This window comes from Vigna angularis, chromosome 4 (assembly GCF_016808095.1).
Source record: "Vigna angularis cultivar LongXiaoDou No.4 chromosome 4, ASM1680809v1, whole genome shotgun sequence".
In the NCBI taxonomy this organism is placed as follows: Eukaryota; Viridiplantae; Streptophyta; class Magnoliopsida; order Fabales; family Fabaceae; genus Vigna; species Vigna angularis.
The window spans coordinates 36802194-36828600 of record NC_068973.1 but is presented as its reverse complement, the minus strand read 5'-3'; the positions used below and the strand labels follow the sequence as shown (position 1 = coordinate 36828600).

General features: G+C 27.3%; 3 protein-coding genes across 3 annotated transcripts; 2 read left to right on the top strand and 1 right to left on the bottom strand.

Moving 5' to 3' along the window:
• The first annotated feature begins 1005 nt into the window (after positions 1-1005).
• LOC108331141 (60S ribosomal protein L39) lies at positions 1006-1725 on the top strand. Its single transcript, XM_017565773.2, has 3 exons — positions 1006-1164; positions 1283-1386; positions 1475-1725. The coding sequence occupies exons 1-3, from the start codon at positions 1162-1164 to the stop codon at positions 1521-1523; spliced, it is 156 nt and encodes a 51-aa protein (XP_017421262.1). The 5' UTR covers positions 1006-1161; the 3' UTR covers positions 1524-1725.
• Positions 1726-5365: 3640 nt separating this feature from the next.
• On the bottom strand, positions 5366-9028 carry LOC108331074 (probable receptor-like protein kinase At1g80640). Its single transcript, XM_017565691.2, has 10 exons — positions 8674-9028; positions 8409-8567; positions 8026-8276; positions 7797-7929; positions 7397-7460; positions 7220-7316; positions 6984-7086; positions 6204-6322; positions 6038-6127; positions 5366-5923 (listed from the first exon to the last, which is right to left on the bottom strand). The coding sequence occupies exons 1-10, from the start codon at positions 8774-8776 to the stop codon at positions 5756-5758; spliced, it is 1287 nt and encodes a 428-aa protein (XP_017421180.2). The 5' UTR covers positions 8777-9028; the 3' UTR covers positions 5366-5755.
• A 16147-nt stretch (positions 9029-25175) lies between these two features.
• Positions 25176-26407, top strand: LOC108330821 (uncharacterized). Its single transcript, XM_017565387.2, has one exon. It carries the CDS (start codon positions 25453-25455, stop codon positions 25972-25974), a length of 522 nt encoding a protein of 173 aa, XP_017420876.1. The 5' UTR covers positions 25176-25452; the 3' UTR covers positions 25975-26407.

The following is a 26407-nucleotide window of genomic DNA, read 5'->3' as shown; positions in this document are numbered from 1 at the left end:
ATACATATTTTCACAATTATTTATGGAAATTAATAAAAATATTAAAATTGATCCATTCATTGACAGAGCTTAAAACATAATTAGAAGAGATAAATGTTTAACGGGATTAAGCATAAATAAAAATATTAAAGAATGATAGTTTGAGATGTTTTCTCCACAATAGTGTATATATATATATTATAACTCATGATATAAAAATAAATTTTTAAACAGGCATGAGTTTGAATTATACACGAGTTATGCAACTTAATAAATTAGTAAATATTTAATTTCAATTTACTATTATAGGTCAATGTATTATATATTAAACAACTCTTTAAATAATTTAGGTCAAAATAAATTTCAAATATTTCACGAGGTATATTTAGGTTGATTATTGATTTTTTTAAATGAAATATTTAAGCATTCATACAAAAATTGTTTAAGATTTTAATAAACGTCTATTTGTATTTTTCATTTATTATCGTGATAACATTTTAAACAGAAATATATTTTAGGTTTCTGGTGCAATTTACTTTTTTGGAGTAAAAGTTTTTTAATACATATTTTACGTTCATTTGACAATATCTATATTTATTCTTTATTTTCTTATTTTTTAAAATAATATAAAAATTTATATTTCTTTTATTATTTTATCCTTATAACCTGTATCAAAGAATATAAAAGTGTGTCTCATTACTCTTATTTTTTATTATAATAACCAACATAATTCGCATCCTATGGTGTGTGACACATTGCCCTTAAACTTCAGAGAATTAATTATATTATCTCTTAACAGATCCTGTTACATATGTTTTCAGATACTTGAATAATAGAAAAAATACCGATGAAGTTAAATAAAATTATTTAATTAACTATATATCTAATTTGTAAATTAAAACAATTGAGTGTTTGAAATAAAAATCGACGAGAACCTAAAATTTATTTCATTCATTAATTTATTTTATAAGAAAACTTTTTACCGGTTTAATATATATATTATTTATTTTCTCAATAAGAATAGAAAAATAACCACAATAAAACCCTAATTAGAGCAATAGGTGGGGGTATAAAACAAGGGCGTGTTTCTATCTCGTCGTTAGGGTTTGGTTATTAGGGTTTTCGCTGTTCGGTCTCAGTTCAACAGTCGGCGCAGGCGAACATCCAGAAGACAAAGCGAAAATGGTACTTGTCGATCAAATTCACAACCTCTACTTTTCAATTTGTAATTGTTGCAGAAGCGATAACGATTCAGCTGCGCTTTCAGCGTTTGATTTGTATCTGATTTTTTCGTTGTTTGCAGCCGTCGCACAAGACTTTCAGAATCAAGAAGAAGTTGGCGAAGAAGATGAGGCAGAACAGGCCCATCCCCTACTGGATCCGCATGAGAACTGACAACACCATCAGGTACGAATTCCCTACCTTTCGCCTAATAACGGTTCCGTTGCGTTTCACTTTGCTCTTTTCACGCTAAAGGTTCCATTTTACCTTTCAGGTACAATGCCAAGCGCCGCCACTGGCGTCGCACCAAGCTTGGATTCTGAGGTGTTTGCTCTGCCTCGGTTTGGTTTATCCAATTAATTAGTTTTCTTTTTTCTTTACTTTTTTTTGTTGAGGCAAAAACATTGTTTTGGAGGTTTTATGTTTTTCATTTACTTAAAGACTATATTGTGTAAGGAAACTTATTGTAGTCATTACTAATGGTGCTCACCACCGCTTTCTAAAGTATCTTTGAATTCTTCGCAATTTTTCTTCTGGATTATTATAAGTTCGCTTTTAATTTTGTTTGACTGTTGATAATCTTTTCTGTGCGTTTTATCTTTATGTGTGCGATACTTGGTGATTTAGGCTACTTTGTTCTATGTTCAATGATAGGCAACAATGTTGTGCTTTTGTTTTTTCGTCATTATAGACATTGTGCATAACGCTCCTTAGTTGTGCCTCTCTTTTACCTTCTTTATGATACAGTTTGTGAATGTAAGATCACAATTACTCATGACGTGGTAGTGATGTTTATTTTTCTATTGCTTGAGTAGCGGTACAGTTTGATTTGTGATTGAGATGTTATCACAATTGAAGTTTGGAATTCATTGAATGGATTTGCAGACTTTATGTGAATGGCTTATGGGTTAGAAGAGATGCAAAGCTGGTTTATTGGAGCTGCCAAAATGCAAAATGTTAACTAGGCAAATTCGTTTGATTATTTTTTGGTTTAAATTTTTGACTGATAAATCTATAGAACAAATAGTCTGTGACTTCTCGACGCTTTCTACTTGCTTTATCATGGATTTTGATTTAAAATTGGTTTGGTGTTTAAGCATGACTTTTCGGTCAAATGCTACCTGTATATTTCATCTTTCAGAGTACTTTCTGAACGCTAAGCATCCATTTTTGAAATCAGTGTTGGTCTGAAATTGTCACTACTGATTAAGAGTATGGGTTGTAATGTAACGTTTGTTTTGAAAACTTTAGAATTTAGGGAGCGTCATTTGATAAAGGAACACTTTGCTATATAATTTAGATTTTATTGAGTAAATATGTCCTATTTTAATATAATTTTGTTTTGATTTTATTGACTAAATATTGCATATCTTGACTTATCTAGTTGACTAAATACTATTTTGACCTTTATAGGTTGAAATTATATTACATTAAATATATGTTTTGTTACTTCACTTTATCTTACATAAATGTTTTAATATGTTATTGTTTGAATCCAAACACTGAGAATGCTTTTAATCATTTATTAATGACCAGCACATTTGCTTATTGACTAGGTCATGGTTTTGGTAAAAAAATAAGATTCATGTAAGAATCTTTTCGTGGGTTAAGCTGTTATTTTCATGTATTGTTTCTTGAACTTTGTTTTTGTACTTTGAGGAATGTTTTTTATCATATCGAGGAGTGCACAGGGATTATTGTATGATTGAGTTGGAAGTTAAGGATGGATGTTATTGATGGGAAAACGCTAGTTCTAGGATTTTCTGTCTAAAGGGGACAATTTTCTGAATTGTTTTCATGGATTAATGCATCTGAGGTATTGACCCGACCTGGGTTGTAACATTGGTTTGTGCATACTATCCAATATGGCTTGCTTCTGTGTTATATTTGGCCCGTGATATGTTGTGATGCATTATTGTTTTGATTTAAAGTGAATTTATTGAGATCTTGAATGGACTATGTGGCAAATGGAAGGGATCTAGATTTCTCTTTGGAAATACTGTTCTTATGTAAAAAAATGGGAAGAGCACATATGGACAAAAGGAACATTTGTCTAAGTTGAGAGGTTTGATGGTTTGGGTCTGATGGCTATTAAGAGGACTATCTTTGAACATCTTTTAACAGTTAAACAGTTGCTCACCGCATTAGGAGAAAGGTACTTAGTGTCATTGTTGAGTCCCGATGTCTGAGGGAAGAGTTCTCATACATGAGATTTGATAACATTATGGGCGTAAGGAATTCATTATGAAGATGGTTCACCAAATTGACCTTGATGATAAATTTATTGTTCATCATGCATAAGGTAGTATACCCGTTGTTTTAACACAAATTAAAACCACCCACAATACCATTGATGAGAAACTTTATTGGCAGGTGTGCTTCTAAGAATGATAAACTTATTAAAGAAAGGAGTGACACGGTCCTGTTACCTGTCCATGATAAACCAACTTCTGGTAAGGGACGTGGGAAAATCAAGTAAGGGTCAACACCATAGTGTAAAAGGTCCCGATTCAACTAACTTTAAGAAAGTTATTTGGTGTTTCTAGTGTTAAGGAGAAATGGCATAAAAGAAATTGAAGATGATAACTAACTTTCATTTGTCTTGAGTCTAGCCTCGTTGATATATTCTTGGTGGCTAGACAGTGGTTCGACAATCTATATTGACGTGCTGTTTCAAGGTTTAAAAAATGAGAAAAAACAAGCCAAGGTTATCTTGGAAGTATTTGTCAAGTAAGTTGAAGAATCAGCCTAGTTTTAACAATTGGTTTTTAGAAATGCATTTTATGTAGCTTCTTTTAGAAGAAATCTGATTTCTATTTATTTTTGGTATCAGTTTTACTTTTGGCGAAAGGAAAACAAATTTGATATTGAGCTTCAAAAGAAAAATATATAAAATGAATAAAAAAATGTTGGGTTGGGAAAAAATGAGTGAAAAGAAAGAAAATTTTATTTATTGCTAACAAACTTATTGTTTTTAATTTATAATAATAACAATAATGATGATAAAAAAATCATAATTAATTAAATTTGTAATCCAATATAAATATATTAAATTATTTATGTTATAGTTTATAATAATATGTAACGGTTTCTCCAATTTGGTGTATATAATTTTTTATTTATTTTATTCTTAATAATATTTTTAAGTTATACTGCAAAATTCACAACTAAGAATATTAATGCAAAAAATAAAAAATAAATTGAAATACAATGGTTTAAAAAAAACGAACAAGATGGTAAAAACTAATGAATATTGGAGGTAAAAAGATACTGCTCATTTTAAATATAACTAAATTATAAATTTTTAAAATAATCAATTTTATACAATTAAGCTTTTCATTACTACAAAATTTTAATATAACATTCAATAAATAATGTATTTAATTAGTTTGGTTCACTTAATAAATTAAATCATATAAAATAAAAAAAAATATATATTTTTTTAAATAGTTTACAAGTATTTATATATATATATAACATTATAATAATAAATAAATAAAAAAAAAAAAACCACTTCTGCTTGCAGTATCAGAAAACAACTTTTTTGCCTTTCTTATCTCAAGTGTTGAAATTCTCCGCATCTCACTTTCTCCATTTGTAAACTTTCTGCATATTTCATGCGTTTCAATGTGACCAGGATTTCATCTTTTCTCACCTTTCCCTCGTCTCTACTTCACTTTTGATAAAACCTTAGGAATCCAAGTGTGTGACAATCCACTAGAAATAAGAAAATAGATCAAGTGAAAATTCATTAATATACTATTTTATGATTTGTGACAAATGTTAATTTCTTATATAGTTGAACATAGGTTTCATTTACGAAAGGAATCCAAGTGTGTGACAATTCACATTTTGAATAAAAATAAGAAATTATTTTACGGTTTTTGACAAGTGTTCATTTCTTGTTGTATAGTTGAACATAGGTTTCATTTACGGTATATCTTCTGATTAAACAAAAATACCGTAAATCTAGCACCCCTGGGTTGGCCCAAATACGTGGTGATGGAAGCGAATGCATGAGGTTAGTAAAACCGTTGTAAAAAGAATATCAGTAAAACTAAAAAGTGTGAAAGTAAATGGTACTTTCAGGGTTCATTCTATAGACGGACTATGTACTTGCTGCCTTATTTGTTAACCCTAATGGAAATCTAGATCACAAATTATGTGCTTTAACAGTATTGGTCAGTCACTTGGTCCCTGGACCACCTTCTATGGACTCTTCATCATTTCAGAACTCCAATACTTGATTGACTTAAGAGGTTGCTTGTGATATTTTCTCTTTATGTAATGGAATGGAAGACAACATATCCAAGTTTATACAAATTCAATACTCTACAGAGTCTATACACAATCCATCTCTACCCAAAAGAAACTAAAACTAAAAATTTTGTTCTTTACATCTGTTATGAACAATCTAATGCTCTTTTCCCCTATTTAAGGTAAACACCCTTCCCAAATTAATGTTCTTGTAGTTTGTCGTGGACTATCTGTAATTTGATGTATTTGGTAAAACTATATGTGTTGGAAGCATCCATTCTCTCTGTTATAGGTACTATCAAAGACGGTAATTCACAGCAAGAGAGGCATGCTGCCTCACTTGCGAAACTCTCAGTGTTCCTCCGAGCTCAATGGGAACAAGAGGGATAAGTGAGTGAAGAACATCTGTGATGAGAGGGCGATAACTAGGCTCTGGTTGCACGCATAGCACAGCTACAGCAGCAACCTATAAAGCACAAAACTTGTCAAAGAAAAGTACGTTTTGTTTGGTGAAGGAAACTACCTAGTACAAGTGTTTGTGGGAAATGAGTTTTGAATTTTGAATTCCGGGATCACAAACCTGGTACAAGTGTTTATGATCCATCGTGTCCTTAATCACTGGATCCACAATGTTTGGAAGCTTGGCTCTGTCTGTGAGCTGTGGCATGGCCTGCAATCATAAATAGTTATGTACCTTACACTGCTTTCCATAGTTATAGGTACATGAGATGAAAAGTAGCCCATACCCATGTGACAATAGACTGGCATTGCGTCGGTGCCAGTTTTTCCACTGGCCTCCTTCCTAATAGAAGCTCCAATAGCACAACCCCAAAAGCATACACATCACTTTTATCACTCAATTTACCTGTAAAATTATTGAATTGCAGCATCCTCAATAATTAGTTCGACACATGAATTTCACATTGGTACACGAACTTGCTTTGGGATGAATCTAAGACATTTCTCCATGATAATATTAAAATATTACTGGTATATTATTGACCCAATCATCCATGTCTAAAGGAAATATATCTACCTCAATTGAAATGAAATCCCTCTCAACAGTCAAAAACATATTAGAGACAAAAAATAATCTCAAAGCATATAAGTGTTCCCATTTTGCAGACAAGAATAAATTCCATTTCTAAAGCGAGAGACATACACTTCCAAATAAAGTGCTCTATAACCAATGATTAGAAACTAAAGCATGTGATTTTATTAACTTAAAAATTTGTTCCATGTGTATTCATTTTGTATGACATTGTCGATTTGGTAATTTAAATAACGAGTAAATGTGACTTTTCAACAGGGCAGGTACATGACAACATGTCCAAGATAAGAACAAGATACACAGGTCATATGTTTCAAATCCACCCTAAAGTCGTGACGTCCTTAAAATCAAAGAGGACTAAGAGAAACAATTTCTTGGATCTGGTTTGCTAAAGGGTTACGATATAGTAAAATATCCAACTTGTCAAACCAATGCATATGGCGTATAATAATGATAACGGGTTTAGTTGGCATACCATCTAGAAGATACTCCGGTGCTACGTATCCTAAGGTACCCGATAGTTTAATGTTCTTCTTGCTTTGGGACCCATCAGTTATGGCAAGACCAAAATCAGACAGCTGAATCCACCACCAATAAGTTCGAGGATGCCAACACATAATATGAAACTTAGGTGAATACGACAAAGATGAAAACAATTGGAAATGGTAAAAGGAAGTAACTTTTATGGCAAATCTAACGTGATTTTCTTACCTTGGCATTGAAGTTTGCATCTAAGAGAATATTGGAAGATTTCATGTCTCTGTGGATCACTGCAGGGTAGCAGTGCTCATGCAGATATTCTAGTCCTCTGTCAGAATACCAGAAGAATGTTAATACAATTGTAATGAAGAAAAGAGAAAGATCAAAATCTCTTTTAAGGAACATTACCTTGCTGTGTCAAGAGCAATCTTCATCCTCATGTGCCATGTCAATGCCGAGCCATGAGTAGGTCCTTAAGCATTAGATTTTGGAAAAGAATCACACCATAAGAATTTGTAACGAGAATGGAATGTCGTTTGTTTACTGTTTCGGAAAAGTTTTCCTGTTTCTAAATTTTATTTGTCTTTTGAACACATCTGAGACTGTTTGCTTCAGGAACACGATTGTGTTTTCTAATTATTGTCCTTTGACTCTCCAGAAGAAAAAATATAACATCTCCTGACCTTTTCTGATCTTTGGTTTCTAAAACAAATATATTTTATAAATGATTTTCAAAATTTAATCGATTTTGGATAAGAAAACCAGGTCCTCTCTGCTATGCATTTAAGCATGGAATACAGTATTTTACCATGTAAATGAGCTTCCAATGATCCATTTTGCATCAACTCATAAACAATAAACCTCGTGTCACCATCAGCGCTACAACCCAGTAAGGAGATTATATTCGGATGCTGAATTTTGCTTAACAATTTCACCTCATTCTGCAATTTCATCACACCACTCAAGATTGAAAGGACCAGAAACAAGAAGTTGAAAACAGAGAACCAGCAAATGAACAAGTAATATGTGATCATTACCTCGAATTCTCTTTCCGCATGTTGAGTCTCGCAGTGTAGTTTTTTTACTGCAACATCCAGATTATGATCCAACCGAGCCTTGTAAACACATCCAAAACCACCCTCGCCCAAGATGTTACTTTCCTCAAAATTATTGGTCGTTTTTTCTATTTGCTTATAATCAACTATCGGCACAGACTCCTTCATACCAACAATTTTGACGGAACTGAATCTGCTCAGAAACGGCGCAAGGGTGATCCCCCTCTCTGCATCTTGCCATTCAAAAGCACAACACAAATAGAGAAAAGAAAGTAATCTCAGACAATACCATAGGGGCAATTCAATTCTGATTTTTTCTTAAAAAAGGTGTATGAGAAATGGAACATTACAAAATAAACAAGTACCTGGACCAGGAGTTTGAACCTTTTTGGTTTTGGATTTTGTTGGACACTTAGTGTGATAAATCCAGAAACATAAGAAACCGAAAATGAGTGCAGCAAGTGAAATGGTGGCTACGACAATAGCTACTAGCATTTTCTTGTGCAGGTGATGCTGCCCCTCCCCTGCTTTAACAGTTGTGAGAATCCAAAAGTGAAAAGAATCATCAGTAAAACCAATTAGTTAACAAAGATTAAGAATTTCAATGATGGGAAAGAGATGAATGAGTGCCTGGAGAGAGATCAGGTGGAAGTTGAGGAGAGGAAGCAGGAGGGTCTGCAGCAGCAACGCAATGCAGAAGAAGAATAAACACAAAAAGAAGGTTCTTTTTCATTGTTTGATGTAAGTATGCATGTAGAAAGAGATATTTGGAGGCACAAGCATAAAGGGTGCCTTGTGTAATGAATTGTGAAACCTTTGAAAGTTAATGGTAATGGGTGTTCTGTTTTCTTCTTGATCTCCAAGGTTTCAACTGCTTTGTGGTTTTCCAAAAAGATAGCTCTTTTTTCTTACAGCTTTTGAATCTTTTTTCATATCTCTCTTTGTCTCTCTCTTTTCTTCTTTTTTAACTCATTATTATGTGAGACTTTCTTTTTGAAGTGACCAAATATATCTCCAATTCAACAAAAAATAATTCAATTTCGATTATATAGGGTTTTTTAAATAACAAAACTCCTTGTTTATACTCTTTTTATAACATTATATATATAAAGAAATTAATATAAGATTGATGAAATAAGTGTGTTTGTGTGTGAAATCATGGATTGAAGTGTGAATGTCATACTGTGTCGCTTTCTGTGCAGAAGAGAAAAGAAGGAACAGTGGGGAGAGGAAATTTAATGTTGAGGTGAAGCGGCAATCACACGACAAGCATGTGCATTTGTTCTTGTCAACTGCACTACTCTGCTGCAACCATGAATCAACGTTTTCTTCTTCTTCTTTTTCTCTTATTTTGTCTAAAATTTCTAAGCTTATGCAAAAGGAAAAGGAAAAGAGTAATAGATTCATTCATGGGGTTGCGAGATGATGAAGACGGTTCATTTCATCTTCTCAACATGACACATTCACACCGTTAGGTCCTTCTCTTCCTGTCTTTCTAACAATAACTGCATTTCTAAGCATTTTCTTTTTTATTTCTTCTCAAAAAAAGGTACTATGCTTTCATAAATTCATTCCACTCTTTTACCGGAATAGATATTATTCAGGTTAAATATCTTTGAAATATAAAATTTGGACCTCTGATTAAAATCTATTCCAAACTTTTAAGGATATCCATATTTTAATTTTTTTATGTGTTAAATAACATTTTAATATTTAAATTACACATTTCAAATTGATATTCAAATTTAAATAATTAAAATATTTTAATACGTTAAAAAAATTTAACATAATAAAATAAGATAATTATATTTATTAAATTTTAAAATTTTAAAATTTAAATATGTCAAAATTGAATAAAGATACATTCTGATTTTTTTAATTATTAATTAACACAATGCTATTAATTTAATTTTAATTAAAGAATTTTATTGGCTAACCTTAATCATATGGTTCAAGTGTACCAGAAGCCTTGAATTAACTGTCCCTTTTATAGTATGTGAAAATTTTTCTAACGTCTTACGTAATATCTTGTAAGATGATTAATAATACTTTTCACTAAATTTATCGGTCACGTGTCGACATGTATCATATACCTGATAAATAATTACATTTCTTAATTAGCTTTTTTTATCTTAAAAGTGTATATTAAAAAACAACTATCTCTTACATAAATTTTAATACACGAACAAATCAATAGTTAACTCTTAGTTGAAAAATATTTCAGGTTTATAAAAAATTTCCACACTAACACTACATTTTCTTTTAAATCATTTACCTCTACGTCATCGTGTTTACGGAAGTTTGACGACCATAATTTGTGACTTTATTTCTTTTAAATAACTAAACGAATAATCAGTAAAAAAAACATTTTAACAGCATTTATGAAATGTTTAGAAATTAAGTAATTATGAGTTATTTTTATCAAAACTAGTTTTAAACCCACTTGAATTGATTTTCTTTTGTATGTGTTTTTTATGTTAATAAATATATATTTTAATAAAAATATTTAGAGATTGAGTAAAATCGATGTGAAGAATTTTATTAATTTTAGAAAGTTAATATATATATATATATATATATATATATATATAAATGTAAAAATTAAATTTTATAAAAATACAAAAGAATATAATATGTGAAAAAATATAGAGTAAACTTGACTATGCAATATATTATAAATATAAATCAGTGTATAGGTATATTGGTCTAATGAATTATATTAGACTCATGTGATCAGTACATTAACAAAATCGTCTAATATTTAATGTTCGATTAATTTAATCAGTATATGCACAATCTCCTCTAATATGTATTGTTACACTCATCTAATGTTTATAATCAAACTTGTGTAATATGTATTGCAAAACACATTTAATTAGAAAGTGAATATAGTTGTCTAGTGTGTATTAATAGACTCATATTGTTAGACTTATTTAATTAGTATATGGACAAACACATCTAATTTGTATTGCAAGACTCGTTTAATTAATGCATTGATAGACTCACCTAATGTGTATTCTTAAACCCATATAATTAATGCACGAAATGATTTGTTTTATGTTTTATGCACAAAAATATTTGTCTAATTAGTGCATGGATAGGGTCATCTACTTAGTATTGCTAAAATTGTTTAATTAGTGTATAAACATTCCAATATTCATCTAATCAATGAATGAACATATTCGTCTAATTTATATTAATAGACTCGTTTAACATTGTATGAAAAAACATATCTAATGTACATTGTTAGACTCGTTTAATCGATATATGAATGAATTGTCTAATGTGTTTTGGTAGACTGGTTTAATCAATTCATCAATAACTCATCTAATCAAATATTCCTAAACTTATTTAATCAACGTATGGAATGACTCGTCTAGTATATCTTGTTATATTCTTCTAATTAGTGTATCTACAGTATTGTCTAAATTGTATTGTTAGACTCGTGTAATATTTTTTGCAATACTCATCTAATAAGTATATGAAAAGACTTGTCGGATGTGTATTCATAGATTCATCTAATCAATGTATTAACAAACTTTTATAATATGTATTATTAGACTTGTTTCGTGATTATATGAACATACTTATATTATGTGTACTGCTAGTGTATTGTCCACGACCTAAATCTCACATCATACGCCATTTATGGTTTGCATTTTCTAACTATTTTCTATTTGTGAACTTTAAAAATGCTTTTATCGTTGTTTAGTTATCAACAAAAATAATTGTACTTAATCTTTATTTAATCGTAATGGCTAAACCAATATTTCTCAAAATGTCATCTACTACCATTCCTTATATGTAATCAATTTATCATTCTTCCCTTCTTAATTAACACCTTTTTGGTGGTCTCAAAAGTTTTACAAGTTTTTATTATATATCAGGAGCTTACATAGATTTTCGGGAATAAATCCTTTTATACAGACTTTCACACACATATATTAGAAAATCTATTTTGATAGTATTAGTCTATTAAATTATAACAGAATGCTTATTTTTCTTAATTTATGGACTTTTTTCTTTATCAATTCAAGACTTAATATAATAATAGATTTATTGAATTAAGTTAATAATATAATTGATTGATATTTTATTAAAAATTTATCTTATTAAATACATAAACATAGGAATATCATTTATACTAAAAAACAAAATATTTTGATTGTTAAAGTTCATAAAACTAATAACTAAGAATGTTATTAGCGTCATTAAAATATATTTGTGCTCGTTTCATAAAGTCTTCTTTATATGTAGTAAATTTCGAAAGTTTCAAATGTATCACTTATATTATATTGGATAATTTATTAATAGTCTAAAATGATATTGTATTTTTTCAAGAGTTATTATACTTTTTTTTTTTGTTAAAAATTAATTAATAACAACAATAATTTACCCATGATTTTTAATTTAAGACTAATAAAATAATCAGCAATATCTCACACTTATAAATAAAATCGTACTCTATTAAAGATTAATTTTCTTATTTATTAGATTTCAACTCAACTTCTCATGTCAATGTGATTTATTGATATTAGTTTACAAAACTGTAACTCCTTTTTAGTTTTTGAATGTGATCTCTAAGTTTATATATTTTAAACTATTGGTGAAACTAAATTATCTTACTTTTTTTAACATGTTTGTTTACTTAATACCTTAATGCCATGACAATTGATTATGATACAAGACACATAGAAAGACTTATAATTCAAAACTTCCAAATATTTTAAAAAGTATTTTCGTGTGAAAAAAGAGAGAGAACATTTTCAAGTAAAAAAAAATTCAAATCACTTAATAAAGTAAAAACATAAATATATATTATAAGAAATTTACTTTAATATTTATTTTATTTTGTTGACAAGTGTATCAAAATTTGTTTTTTTTTTCATTTGATATTTTTAATTTCCTTTTTATTCATATTTATTTTATTGCTTCATGTATTTTACCTTTTCATTAATTTTTTTAATTTTTTTTATTTATATTTATATTATTATCACATGTGCATACAATTTATGTTACATTTTCATTTATTTATTTTATTTTTAAATTAATTTGTATTTATATTTACTCTATTGTGCATGAAATTATTTTGTTAATCAACTATCTATTATATATTATATAAGAAATAACTAATATATATTATTTATTATAATATAATAAAAATAGATATTAGAAAAATTATTTTATCATCAAGTGTCTCAGGTTTTTTTTCATTTGATAATTTTATGATATTTATTATTATTTTTATATATTACCTTTTTCTTTTATGATATTTCATTACTTAGTCACTTAATAAAATTAAATTAAAATATATATTTTAATTTTATTTTGTAAATACTATCATTTAAAAATAGTAATAATAATGTTATCTTAAAAGAACTTTCAGTAATAAAACGTATTTATATTAAGTTATAATATCTAATAATTTAATTTAAAGAATAATAATGATAAATATGTTTAGAAATATATATGTATTTCAATTCAATTCTTAAATATACCAAATCATACTTAGAATTATTTTTAATATTATAAATTTTCATATACCAAAATAGTAATTTACTCATATAATTAACCCAATTTAATTGTTTGCTTTGATTAATACTTTTTTTCATCTGAATCTCTAATCTCACGCACAATTTACTGGTACGTTCAAACTTTTTTATCCATCAATATAGTTGATCATTAAAAAAAAATATAATATCTTACATTAATTTCTTTTAAATAATAAATTGAAAATATACACTTTAATCCATATTACATTCTTAAAAACTAGTTTTGAAATAAGTTGATTTTTAAAATAAATATATAAATATTTCTTTTAATGTGTATCCTTATACACATTTTAATCATTATTAAAGTTTTTTTTAACATATTTATTATGTTAAAGAATGACTTATATTTAAAGTATTATTTTTTATACATTATTGCTTTCTTTCATGGTTTCTAATTATTTATTCATTTAATAAAATAAAATTTAAAACAAATCTATTTTAGTTTTATTTCTTAAAATAATATTATTTAAAAACTAATATATGTTTATTGATTATACCCTAGTTAAACAAGTTTAACAAAAAATGATCAGATAAGTCATTTTATATATTGATTAAATGAGTCTAAGAATATAGGTTTGCCAATATATTGATTAAACGAGTTTATCAACAAACAACAGATCAATTTATCTATACATTTATAAGACGAGTCAAACAAAATAAATTACATAAGTCTTTTTATAAACATATTAGACAAGTTTATTAATATATATTATATAAGTTTGTCTACTTACTGACTATACAAGTTTTGCAATACACATTAAATAAGTTTAAACATACATTGATTATAGGAGTCTAGCTATTTCCTAGCAAGATCTGTGGGCATTTTGTTCCACTCGTTGTCGGACCACTATCAGACCATTCATTAATTATACTCTCACGTTCAAGATGTTTATACCTCGGCGTGAAGTTTGTGTGTTAGAAGTTTCACATCGACTAGAAATAAGGTCAAATTATTATATATATATATATATATATATATATATATATATATATATATATATATATATATATATATATATATAAAAGTGAGGTGCAAACCTCACATTACAAGTCGGTTTTGTGGGATTGACTTAGACTTAAAGTTCACTTCTTAATAACTTAAATATAATAATTTTATTCATATTACAAAATGAAAAAACACTTTTTAAAAAAATGTGAGAATGTAAGAAATAGTATGAACAAAAAAAAATTATTATTGGTTTAACAATTACACTATACTCTCATAATTGCTATTTTTATCAATGTTTTCTTTTATTAGATCATAATATTTTAGTAATTTTTTCAATATCTCAAAGCGAACTTATTTAACATTTGTGTACTTAACCCTTATATAAATATTTTATCAAGTATGAGTTGTAAATCAAATACAATCAATAAGAGTTTTAAATAATACATTATGTAATAATACTTTCTCATGTCACATAAAGTATTAATGTCATCTCTTAAACTTTAATGTCAATTTATTACTAATAGAACTAACAAAGTTTGGGTTGTCATCTCTTAATTATTATTTTTAAATAATTTAATCTCATTCCTTTTTATGTTTAAGAAAACATTTCTTTAAATAAAATTTCTTTGTTCCAAATGAATATTTTATTTCATAATTTCTCAATTTACATTCTTAAATAAATATATATCAAGGGTTTCTCAGTCACAAAGTTACATAATCAATAATCTCAAGAACATAAACTCTAATTCAAAGTTTTTGCCTTAATGTTCTCAAAATAACATGTAACTAACTATAATGACACAATCATTCATGAACTTTGTTCAATTTGAACCAAAATTCCAAATAGCATCATTACATCTTCTAATACAATGAAAAACTCATAATCTTCAATACTATACTTTATGATATCTACAAGGCTCTAAGGCTATGAAAAAATATATAATATGAATAATGTTATACTGAGACTATAGTGTAGAAAAAAAAATCAATCTTAGATATCTCATGACACAAATAATAATTATTTTCACAAACCACCTTAAAGTAACCACATCTCAAGTAGTTCTTAAACGCATTTTTGTTTATAAATGAAAACAAATAAAAAGTACATATAATAAAGAAATATCACTTCCAAATTATTCATATAAAAAAAAATATTGACATACCCCACGACAAAAATAATAACATGTTAATTATAAGTATGTGATAGACAAATTATAAGAGAAACTTGGAAGAACAAACAAAAGTTACAAATTAAAGTTATGTAAAAATATTAACCCGAGTATAAGTATTGTTTCATTTTATTTATGAAACAAATATTCTAAAAATCTATTAATTAATTATCCTTAAAAAAGAGAGTAACCTTTTTATCTGTAGTGTTTCAGATTAAATCGTTCATAAATCATTAATGATGCATTACTACAGTTTATGTGTTAAGTTTTAAAAGCTTTTAGGTAGTTAGTGTTATTCAATCTCGTGTAATTTCAACGTTTTTGGCTGTTAAAGTTAAACACTTGTTTCTAAATGAAAGAGTAATGATATAATAATATAATATTGGTACCTTAATATGAAGAACAAAATTGTTCCTTTATTTCATACAATTCATAATATATTAGTAACTTTAACGATAGTCCACTTGTAAAAAGTCAATTTTGGAAAATTCTTGTTCTTCTTGAATATATTAGAAAAAGAAACAGTGGAAGACGGTGGAGAGAATAATTCTCATTATAATAATAATAATAATAATTCATACTCTGGAATTAACATTTGCTTTTGGGTGCAGTTTTTCTATTTATAAATGTCTTTTAAGAATATAAATTATAGAAGAAAGAAAACTGGTGTACTGAAAAAAGCAGAACTGAAAACGTGGCTAGAGTTGTAGGTTAGTGGAAACAGATGGGAATGATTTGAATTGGAATATCGATACAAAAATAAGACTCTTCACATGTTAAATTTGTTAGGTAAATGATGGTTATGAAATTTGCTAACTAACCACCTAATCGAATTATTTAGTCTCTCTTTCTTTACACGGGCTGACCAAGGAAATATTAGAAATAGTAATAAATAAAACCATCAATAATAAATAATGACTTTTATGTTCATTTAATTAAAGTAAACTAAGTTTTATATCAATTATAAATAAGATGAAATTAAAATATATAAATAATTGTAAATCCTATTTTACATATCGTTTTGTGAAATTAAACTAGGTTTAAAATCATTTTTTTAATATAATATTAGAGTTATGATATAGATTCTATTCTACCAAAGTTTAATGTTATTGGATATATTGTTTCATTCATTATTGTCTAGTCTTGTGCTTGTGAGGTAAATAAATATATTGAAAGTCTCATATCGACTACATAAGTTAATACAAACATAGTCTATCCTAACGAAGTTTGATATTTTTAGGTCTATTGTTCCATCTGATATCGAATCACCCATTAATATCTAGTCTTACGTTCAAGATGCGTACACCTCGATGTGAGGGAGTATGTTGGAAATTTTATCTCTACTAAAGATAAAACCAAACTAAAATACATAAATGGATACAAGCCTAATATATCATAGCCAAATTTGATGTTTGTTGGGTCCATTACCATTAATATTTAGTCACACTTTTAATGTGTATATAGCTCCGTGTGAGAAAGTATGGTGAAAGTCTTATATTAATTAAAGATAAGACCAATTTATGGTACATAAAGTGGATACAAACGTACCCTATCGTAATGAAATTTAATGTTTGTTTGATCTATTGTTTCAATCGCTATCTGATTATCTATTAATATTTAGTCTTACGCTTAAGATGTATAAATTTCGATACGAAGAAATATGTTAAAAATTTAACATAAACTGAAAATAAAACTAATTAAAATATATAAATAAATACAAAGTTGACGTTTCAAATGAGTTTTATGTGATTAATTTTAGTGTAAACTTCACTGCTTCTTAACCTATTATATAACATTTTGTTTTTCTTTTATTTTACATTTAGAATAACTTTCCTTGTCAATATAACTATAATAATATTTAAAGATATTTCTACATATTTATATTCATATATTGCTTTTAGTTATATCATTATTATGAACGTGATTTTTAACTTGACATGATAATTGGAATGCCCAAGGTAGCTAGTACGTCACAATCGAAGAAATTATACACATCAAATGTTGACAAAAAAAGTATACGTCTGGACTTATCGGCCTTTTCATTTCCTTTTCAATAAAAATAGAAAGTGTGTTTAATTATGTTAAAGACAGAGTTTCACTGGAATAAACTAACAGCCTAAAAAATCATTTGTTATCTTGTTGTGTATGGTAAAATGATTAAATTTATATTAATTACTGCTTTAAAGTCATTCTCGATATTTTGAATTTTAATACTTGTTTAATATTAATTTCAATTTTTTTCATATTTAACGTATTAATTAATTTGGAAATCACGTTTTTTAACTTAATTAATTTCAATTAAGTTTGGCTAAAAGAAAATAAGTAAATATTTCTATGGAGAAGAGAACATTTACAACTTTTTAATGTTATGGTCGGTGGTTAAAAATATATTAATTCAACGGTGGCACCTAAGTGAATAAATTTGTCATTTTAAATATCTTTTTATACTGACAAGACTTAAACACAATTTCATAGTTATTTTTAGTGTCACTTTTTACTTAAAATTTTAACTTTACCCTATATTGATAGTAAATGTAATCATTAGGAGTAAATTACGAAAGTAAAAATAATGTTTTTAATTAAAAAATAATCTAAAAATACATATTTATTAACTAAACACAGTGGAGACAAATATACTTGTAGTCTTGATTTATAACTTTTTGGCTTATAAAATTTTTTTAATCGTTCTAATGGTGTGGACATTGTTCCTTTTTTATTTTTTAACTAGATTTTTTTATTGCTTAGTTTTGTTATTTTTGTAAAATGTTATTTTTAATTTTTCAGTTAGAGTATTTAATAAGATTCATAATGTGATAAATAAAGTTTACTCAGCATTTCGTTAATTGGACTTAATTGAGAATGCATGATTCTTTGAATGTTTATAAAATACTTGAATATATTTTTAGATCTCTACACTATATTGTAATCTGAATAAATAGAGGCGTTGTTTTTATAAATTGAAGTTTTAGAGATCTCCTCTAATTGAGTTGAAAAAACTCTTTTAAGTGTTAAAGATGCACTTTCTTACAAACAAAGAGTAACTAAATTTATTAAAGTATTTGGTCATTAATAGGGTCAGTGATTATACATTAATGAGAATTTGGTTTGGAGCATATCATAGTTTTAATATATTGTTTTGAATTAAATAAACATTCATATATTGAACTTCTTGAATATAAATTTGAGTGGTTTTAAATTAGCCATTTTGAATGAATGGATCATGCAATGTTATGTGTGTCCAAAAAAAATAGAAGTATCAACATGAAATCAAACGAAAAAAAACTATAAAAAAAAATAACATCAACGAACAACCAAGTTAAGATACAAAGTTAAAAAGCTTGCAAGAAAAACGTGATACTTAGAATTTAAGGGATTGTAGTTTTAAAAATTGTTTAAATAACAAGTTATTTGAACAAGAATTAACACAATTTCAAAGAATATATATATATATATATATATATATATATATATATATATATATATATATATATATATATATATATATATATATATATTTGAGTCTATTGAGGAAGAAGTTTATCGAGAAAATACGTCAATAAGATACGAGTTTAATCATATAAAGGATTGACACTACTATATGGATCTTTCACCTTTATATAGTGTTTTACTTTTTCATTTTTATTCAATGTGAGACTTGGACTCACATTTGCATTCTTAATAATACATGTATTATTGGATCTTAAGTATGAATTTGTGAACAAATGATAAGATTTTAATCTTAGTTTAATTATTTATGTTATTTGAACATTTTGTTGTTGAGAGATGAAATTTATTTACAAAAGACTATTCTACAAAAGTTAGATAATTAAAATCTTTTAGAATAGTGTGAGAGTAATTATTTATAATCAACATATAAACTTATATTTTTATTAGAATTATACTTATTGAGAAGTATAATAACAATATAATAAATAATAATTTGAATAAATAATAATTAATTTATCAAATTATTTCTATTTAATTATAATACGTAGATATAATTTAAATAAATTTATCCTAGACTTAAAAGTTCTATTGTACTTTTTAATATATGTATTGAAACATAAGAATAACAATGTATTATGTATATAATAAAATATTGTGTGTTTGTATTTATAAGAATAAAAAATGTGAATATTGATATGAAGAGATGAGACATTTGCTTAATCAAGGGGACTTCTCGTTTGTCTTCACATCAGTTGCTTAATTAACGGGAGATTAAGACGCCACTTGTAGTATTGAAAATAAGTGAAATGAAAAGAAAGAGATTGATTAAAGGAGGCAAATGAGGTTATTAAGTGACCCGAAAACGATGCATTATAATTAGTTAGTTATCGCTTTAAATTAGCGTAACCCATTCATTAAGACGTTCCACCATATTACTATAGCGCTCTATGCATTCAATCTCTTTCTCTTATCATTACACCATACAAAACACTCATTGCATCTATTAACAAACCATAATAATTATTATGCATCTGTAACTGTCAACATAACAACCTGGCACTTTTCAACCTTTTTTATACAAAAAATTATCTGTTTTCTGAGGATTATTTTTAAAATTTAATCATATTATTATATTAATATATGCATAATATAATTTTTTAGATTTTTTAATCAATAATAGGTACTCAGACACACCTCAATGATATCCTCACACACCCACGAGGAGTGTTTAAACTCTCACCTCACGCTTCAATTATGACCATTTTATTAATGACTAATCAAAATGCTTAACACTCACCCAATATAATAGTTTTGCTACCTAATAATTATATTTGTTATCTAATAATTCTATTATAAATGCTTAAACACTCGCTAAATATAATACATATAAAAATATTTTGCATATTATTGAAGAAACCAGCTGAAAGAGGAATGATGATAATAGGAAAAGTTGATACTCAGCTTTATTTTAGGATTCTTATATCTTACATGATGATTAGTTTATAATTGTAGATGAAAGGAGTTACATAATTAAAAAGGCAATTGATTACTTCCTGCACTCCATTATTTTCTTCCTTTACCTCATTATTTCTGGAATTTATTTTCCAGAACACAATAATCGATTTCGAATTTATTTTTCTTAAAGTCAAACATCTCCCTTTTCTTAAAGTATTTTTCAGAAGCAGATTTTGATGAAGTTGGAGAAGAAATTTGATGAGGGAGGAAGCAATGAGAAAATGTTTTTTTAATAATTTTTTTTTATAATTTTTTTACATTACATAGTAGTTAGTGATTGGTCTGTTTCAAATATACATATTAATGAAATAGTGATACTTTGTTGTTAAAAAGTTGTTATCCGAAGCAATTGCCACTTTCTCTCACAAAATACCAATGCCATTTTTTTTAGTTGGGTCACTGATTAAGGCCTGTTTTGAGAATAAAGAAAATATGGAATTTGGGCCTTGGCCCATATGGTTAGTCATGTTATATTTTTATTTCACTCTTTAAATATAAATTAATTTATTTTCTAAATTAAAACAATTATTTTATTATTTTAGCTTTCTGAATCGTTATCTCTTTAATTATTTTTTTAATTATATTAATTATCTACAGTAAGAGTGACATATTAGAATAATAATAACTTGAGATTTCAACCAACTTATTTTTTGATTCGCATCTTAAAAGTATAATAACGTTTATAAACATTATTTTGAATAAAGTAAAAGTTAATTCAATTATACGAAGACTGTTAGAATGTAATATTATTTAAAATATCTTATTTATTATTTTCATCCCTGTATATAGTTGATATATTTTCTAGCTCTTTTTGTAAAATGATTTATTAGGGTGTTTTGTGTGTTATCTTCTACTTGTTAGAGAGAGAAAAATTGCTAATCATTAATTATTTTAGTGTAGGTATTTTTTTAGTTAATCATAGAAAGGTGAATCAGTGATATAAAATTATAAATACTCGGTGGTGACCTTTTTGTCCAACGTTTTTAATAAATTTTCATTGAGATTTTTTATTGATGCTATGATGATTAAGTATGCTATACTGTATTTATTTAAAGTAAGGTATCCTGGTATTGTTTGTGAAGTTTATTCCCTAATATTATTCTATGCTTTTTTTTCTTCTTTCAATAAAGCAATGTTTATCTATTTAAGTTACAAATTTAATGCTTCAAATAATTTTTTTTAGCTATTATTTGAATATAAAGTTTATTGAAAATTCAATTCAATTTGATCCATTTAATTAAAATTCAATCCAATTCATCTATTAACAAATTTTATTAATGTATACTTAATCTATTTATAAAAATATCTTTCTATAAAAAAACTATTTCTATATTATAAAAGCTAGATTTTCTATATTTTTATCAAATTAATTTTGCTAGCCCAATGATGGTATTGAGAACAAATCTAAATAAATTTGTCCAATAAAATCAAATACGTTTAGTGATTCTTTGGATTTTATAGAATAATTTTATTTGTATTTCTCTAATAATTCAAACATCTATAAGATTTGTTTAATGTTGAATAAAGCCATCTAACACTCTTAGTTTTTTAAGATTTTGAAATTTTACTCAACAGATGACTATCTTTTTCTGAGAGTATCCATATTAAAAAAAAAAAACTCAAAAGATATATAAAAGTTCAAATTGGTTCAGACTGAGTCTTTCAAATATTTTCTCAATTTAGTTTAAATTGCTATGTTGTATCAAAGGTGTTGGCATTAATTTTGTTACTTATAACATTTATAATGAAATATTCAACTTCAATACCATTTTTGCTTTTATATGTTTCCTATGAAATTACAATAACCATAATTTTATTTGTTTAAATTAATTTTTCGCATAAATAACTTTTTGTTTTCTAAAATATATATTTATGGTTGTAAATAAATAAAAAATTAAAATTCGTTTTTTTTACAATAATTCATTCAAAATATATCTTAATTTAAATTTATTGTTACGGAAAATTAAACGTATGAAATTGGAAGTAATTTATTATTTTAAAAAGTTTATGTATTTATAGTGTACAACATATATAGAAGGAGTTGAATATTAATTTAGACTTTATAGTACATGCATGAAAAACTTAAAGATTGATCTAAATTAATAAATAAAAATGAATTTAATAAAAATATATATAAATTAGGATTGCTATGTTGAATAAAGGTGTTTACATTAATTTTTTACTTATATTACATTTAAATTTTAATAATGAAATATTCAACTTCAATACCATTTTTTCTTTTATATGTTTTCTATGAAATCACAATAATAATTTTTTTAATTAATTTTTCACATAAATAACTTTTTGTTTTCTAAAATATATATACTTAGAAAGTAGAATATGAGAGTTAATAGGTGTTTTAAAATAATGAGACCGAATATTTTATTTTAAAATAATTTAATTATATAAATAGAATTTAGAATTTATAGTTTTATGATAGTTTTTTTTTTGTATGTATAAAGTGAACTTTGTAGTTATGTTTTCTATATAACTATAAGGAGACTATATTTCCTGGTCATTTTATATGTTCTATTATATTAAATGTGTGAAAACTCTTTTATAGTTTAATACTATATAATTGAGATGTTACATTTTTTGTATTTCAGCAGTTATTTTCTTAGAAATCCTATAGGTTATGAGTGTACCTTTTTTTTGTTGTGCACTCATATTTATGTCTAGTTAGTATTTGAGTTTTTTTAAGTTTAACTTATGACTTTTCTATGTGTAAGCAGAAGATGATACCTAGGTCTCCTCCTCCCCAACCCATAAATCCCAAGGTTTGCAATCTAGTCAGAATGATGTGACAGCCATTTAACAACAAAATGCATCTCTTGTGTAGCAAAATATTATAGCCTTGTAGTGGTTGGAAATTGCTACAATGTAAGCTGAGACATCTCAAAGGCAGTATGTGGATCTGATGGACAATTGAAGAGCTATAACAGGACTTTCATCTACTCCACCCGCTCAATCTTAATAGTGGAGTCTAAAGAGTTTTCTTAGCATCACCCATCCAAGTTTAATGGCAAAATCAGTCCAAATGAGACGAATCAGTGGTTTAGAGACTTGGAAAAGATCTTTAATGCTAAGAGGTTCCGAAAGGATAATAGGTTGACCTATACAAAGTACTTGTTGACTGAAAAGGCTAGTCACTGATAGAGTAACATGAGATTGTTGTTGGAGGTCGTGGTACTCATATCACATGGTAATTTCTTAAGAAGAAGTTTTATGTTGAATATTTTCCCGACAATGTAAGGTTTGCAAAGGAAGAAAAATTCCTTTTGTTAGTGTAAAGAAGAATTTTAGATTTGAGTATGCTAATAAGTTTAAACATCTCATCCATTTTTACATATTGTCTATGAATGAGTTTAATGAACCATTTAGGTAAAAAACCAGATTTAAAAATAAAATGAAATCATATAAGATTATAATTTTATTCATGGTTAAAATGAATATAAAATAAATTATAGTTAATTAAAATTAATTTTAAATTAATTTTAAATAAATTTTAATAATTTGTTTTTTTTAATTAATAGAATATATTATTATTATTATGAAAAAAATACTACTTTTACAAATATATTGACACAACTTTTCTCTTTATTTTTAAATATATATATTTACTCTCCTTCGATTTATTGAAGCAAACTATTTGAACATATTTTCTCTCTCTATATATATATATATTTAAAAGTGTTTATATCTTATATTTTGAAATATGTTTAGAATATATATTTAAAAGTACAAATTACATTTTAAATTTGTATAATTTAAGATATTTTTTTAAATATGTTATGAACAGTTTATTTGAGAATATATATATATATATATATATTTTGGATTGTAAATATATTTCTAATCCATTATATTTCAAATTATTTCAATTTAAATAAATAAATAAAAATCAACTCAAACCCTTCCGTTATATATAGAAATTTTGTAATTTAATTAACTTACATATTTCTTTTAAAGATAATAATATTTTAATATTATCTATTTATATTCTGTTATTATTCATGTTGATATTTATAATTAATATAATCGATTATGAAGTAATTTTAAATTAATCATATAAATAATATTAAAATATGATAAAAGAATATTGTTAAAGTATGATTATTTTTTTAAGAAAGAAACTAATATAAACAAGGTAGCTTGGTGCCCAATCCAGGAAACCACCGGCCGCCTTAAACCCATGTCGGTTATCACCTCACGTTGCATCACTATATCCCGTGTTACCCTCACATCGTCTGCCACGTGTACCACGTTCTGTAACACCAATTAAACAATAGAAAAAACATACGATCACATATCCCACGCTTTTATATTTTTCTAGTTTTACACCCTCAACCCGATGCGTGGATGCGTTTGGTATACCCGAAAAAGATTAAAAAAGATTTTTTATTTGAATACGTCTTCCTTGACCTCCCAAATCCCCAACCCAGTCCCACGCGCCATACAAGGATATAAAGAATACCGCGTCCATTTGAACAAATCTTACCCAACAAAAATACGTGGCTCCAACGCTGCACGCGTGAGAGTGAGAGTGTTTCTGTAATAACTTCGAAGCACCCATCTTCTACTTTTCCACTTCTAACCCTAAGCCGCCTCCGCTTACATAAAAGCCTTTTACCCTAACATCTCTTCACTCGTTGAATTTTCAACTACTCTCTTCTTCTTCTTCTTCTTCTTAAATCTTCTCCAATCATATTCTTATCTTCTCTCCAGACCATTCGTTTTCTTCTGCACTTCTCTTGCTTTGCTTTAATTTTTCTCCCAGATGGACGTTGCAGTACTTCATCCGCAGGATTTTCTCGCAAACAAACCACCCAACCATTACCAAACCATACCCCCAAACTTTCCCAACATGAAACTCTCCAACCCTAACCCTAAGTTCCAGCGGAGTTCCCGAGGCCGCAAGAAGCGGGCCGATCCAGTCCCACAAGACGCCCGCGGCCCGGCCCAACACGCCAAGCCTCAGAAACACCACCCGCAGCAGCTTATCATGGGCCAGGTCAAAATCCTGAAACGAGGCGAGCAACTTGCTCAAAAGACGCCGGATCTACAACCGCCGTCGGAATCCGTCCAGAACGAGGTAACTACCGAGACGAAGACCGTGGAGATAGGTTCGACTTCACCTTCAACGGAGAAAGTAGAGGGCTTGTATGCGGGATATTCGTTGCTGGTGACGTCACCGCCTCCAAACTCCGTTCCGTTACCGATTTTTATAACTAAGAAGTTAGCGGCCAAGAATTGCGCCACGAGTGACTTACGGAAAATGTTACGACTTGATTTTCCTTAACCGGCTATGAATGGACGAAAATTTGGATGGAGGTTGTTGATGATTGGAGTGATATAGTGCTCGATCTACTCTTATTTTTTCAGCGGGTGGTTCGAGTGCGAAGAATCTCTGATTGTGTAGCACTTTCTTCAGGTTGCCGTTCATACATGTTTATAGTGTCATTTGGTTTAACCTTGTTTCTCTTAGGATCCTTGGTTTGTTATCCTGATTCGTAGGTATTTTGATTTGGGGATAGGCTTCTGTGTATCTGTGTAATGCTTTGTAAGTATTTAGGATATAGAAGCGTCCCTAGTTTACTTTTTTTTCTTCAGTTTTTGTAATTTTATGTTTATGTTGGTGTCGTGTTTAGTTTCCTCACAAGGTCTGACATGAGGTAATTTTATGTTCATTTTTAATCTTTGAGAATAGAAAATAGTACAAGGTTTAATTCCAA

What these genes read in the sequence shown, in the direction of transcription:
- LOC108330821 (XM_017565387.2), top strand. Translation starts at nt 25,453, where the DNA reads ATGGACGTTGCAGTACTTCATCCGCAGGATTTTCTCGCAAACAAACCA.
- LOC108331141 (XM_017565773.2), top strand. An exon ending in AGAACTGACAACACCATCAG is followed by an intron (nt 1,387 to 1,474) that starts GTACGAATTCCC and finishes TTTACCTTTCAG; the next exon opens with GTACAATGCCAAGCGCCGCC.
- LOC108331074 (XM_017565691.2), bottom strand. Translation starts at nt 8,776, where the DNA reads ATGAAAAAGAACCTTCTTTTTGTGTTTATTCTTCTTCTGCATTGCGTT. An exon ending in TCCACCTGATCTCTCTCCAG is followed by an intron (nt 8,568 to 8,673) that starts GCACTCATTCAT and finishes CTGTTAAAGCAG; the next exon opens with GGGAGGGGCAGCATCACCTG. An exon ending in ATTGGAAGCTCATTTACATG is followed by an intron (nt 7,461 to 7,796) that starts GTAAAATACTGT and finishes CTAATGCTTAAG; the next exon opens with GACCTACTCATGGCTCGGCA.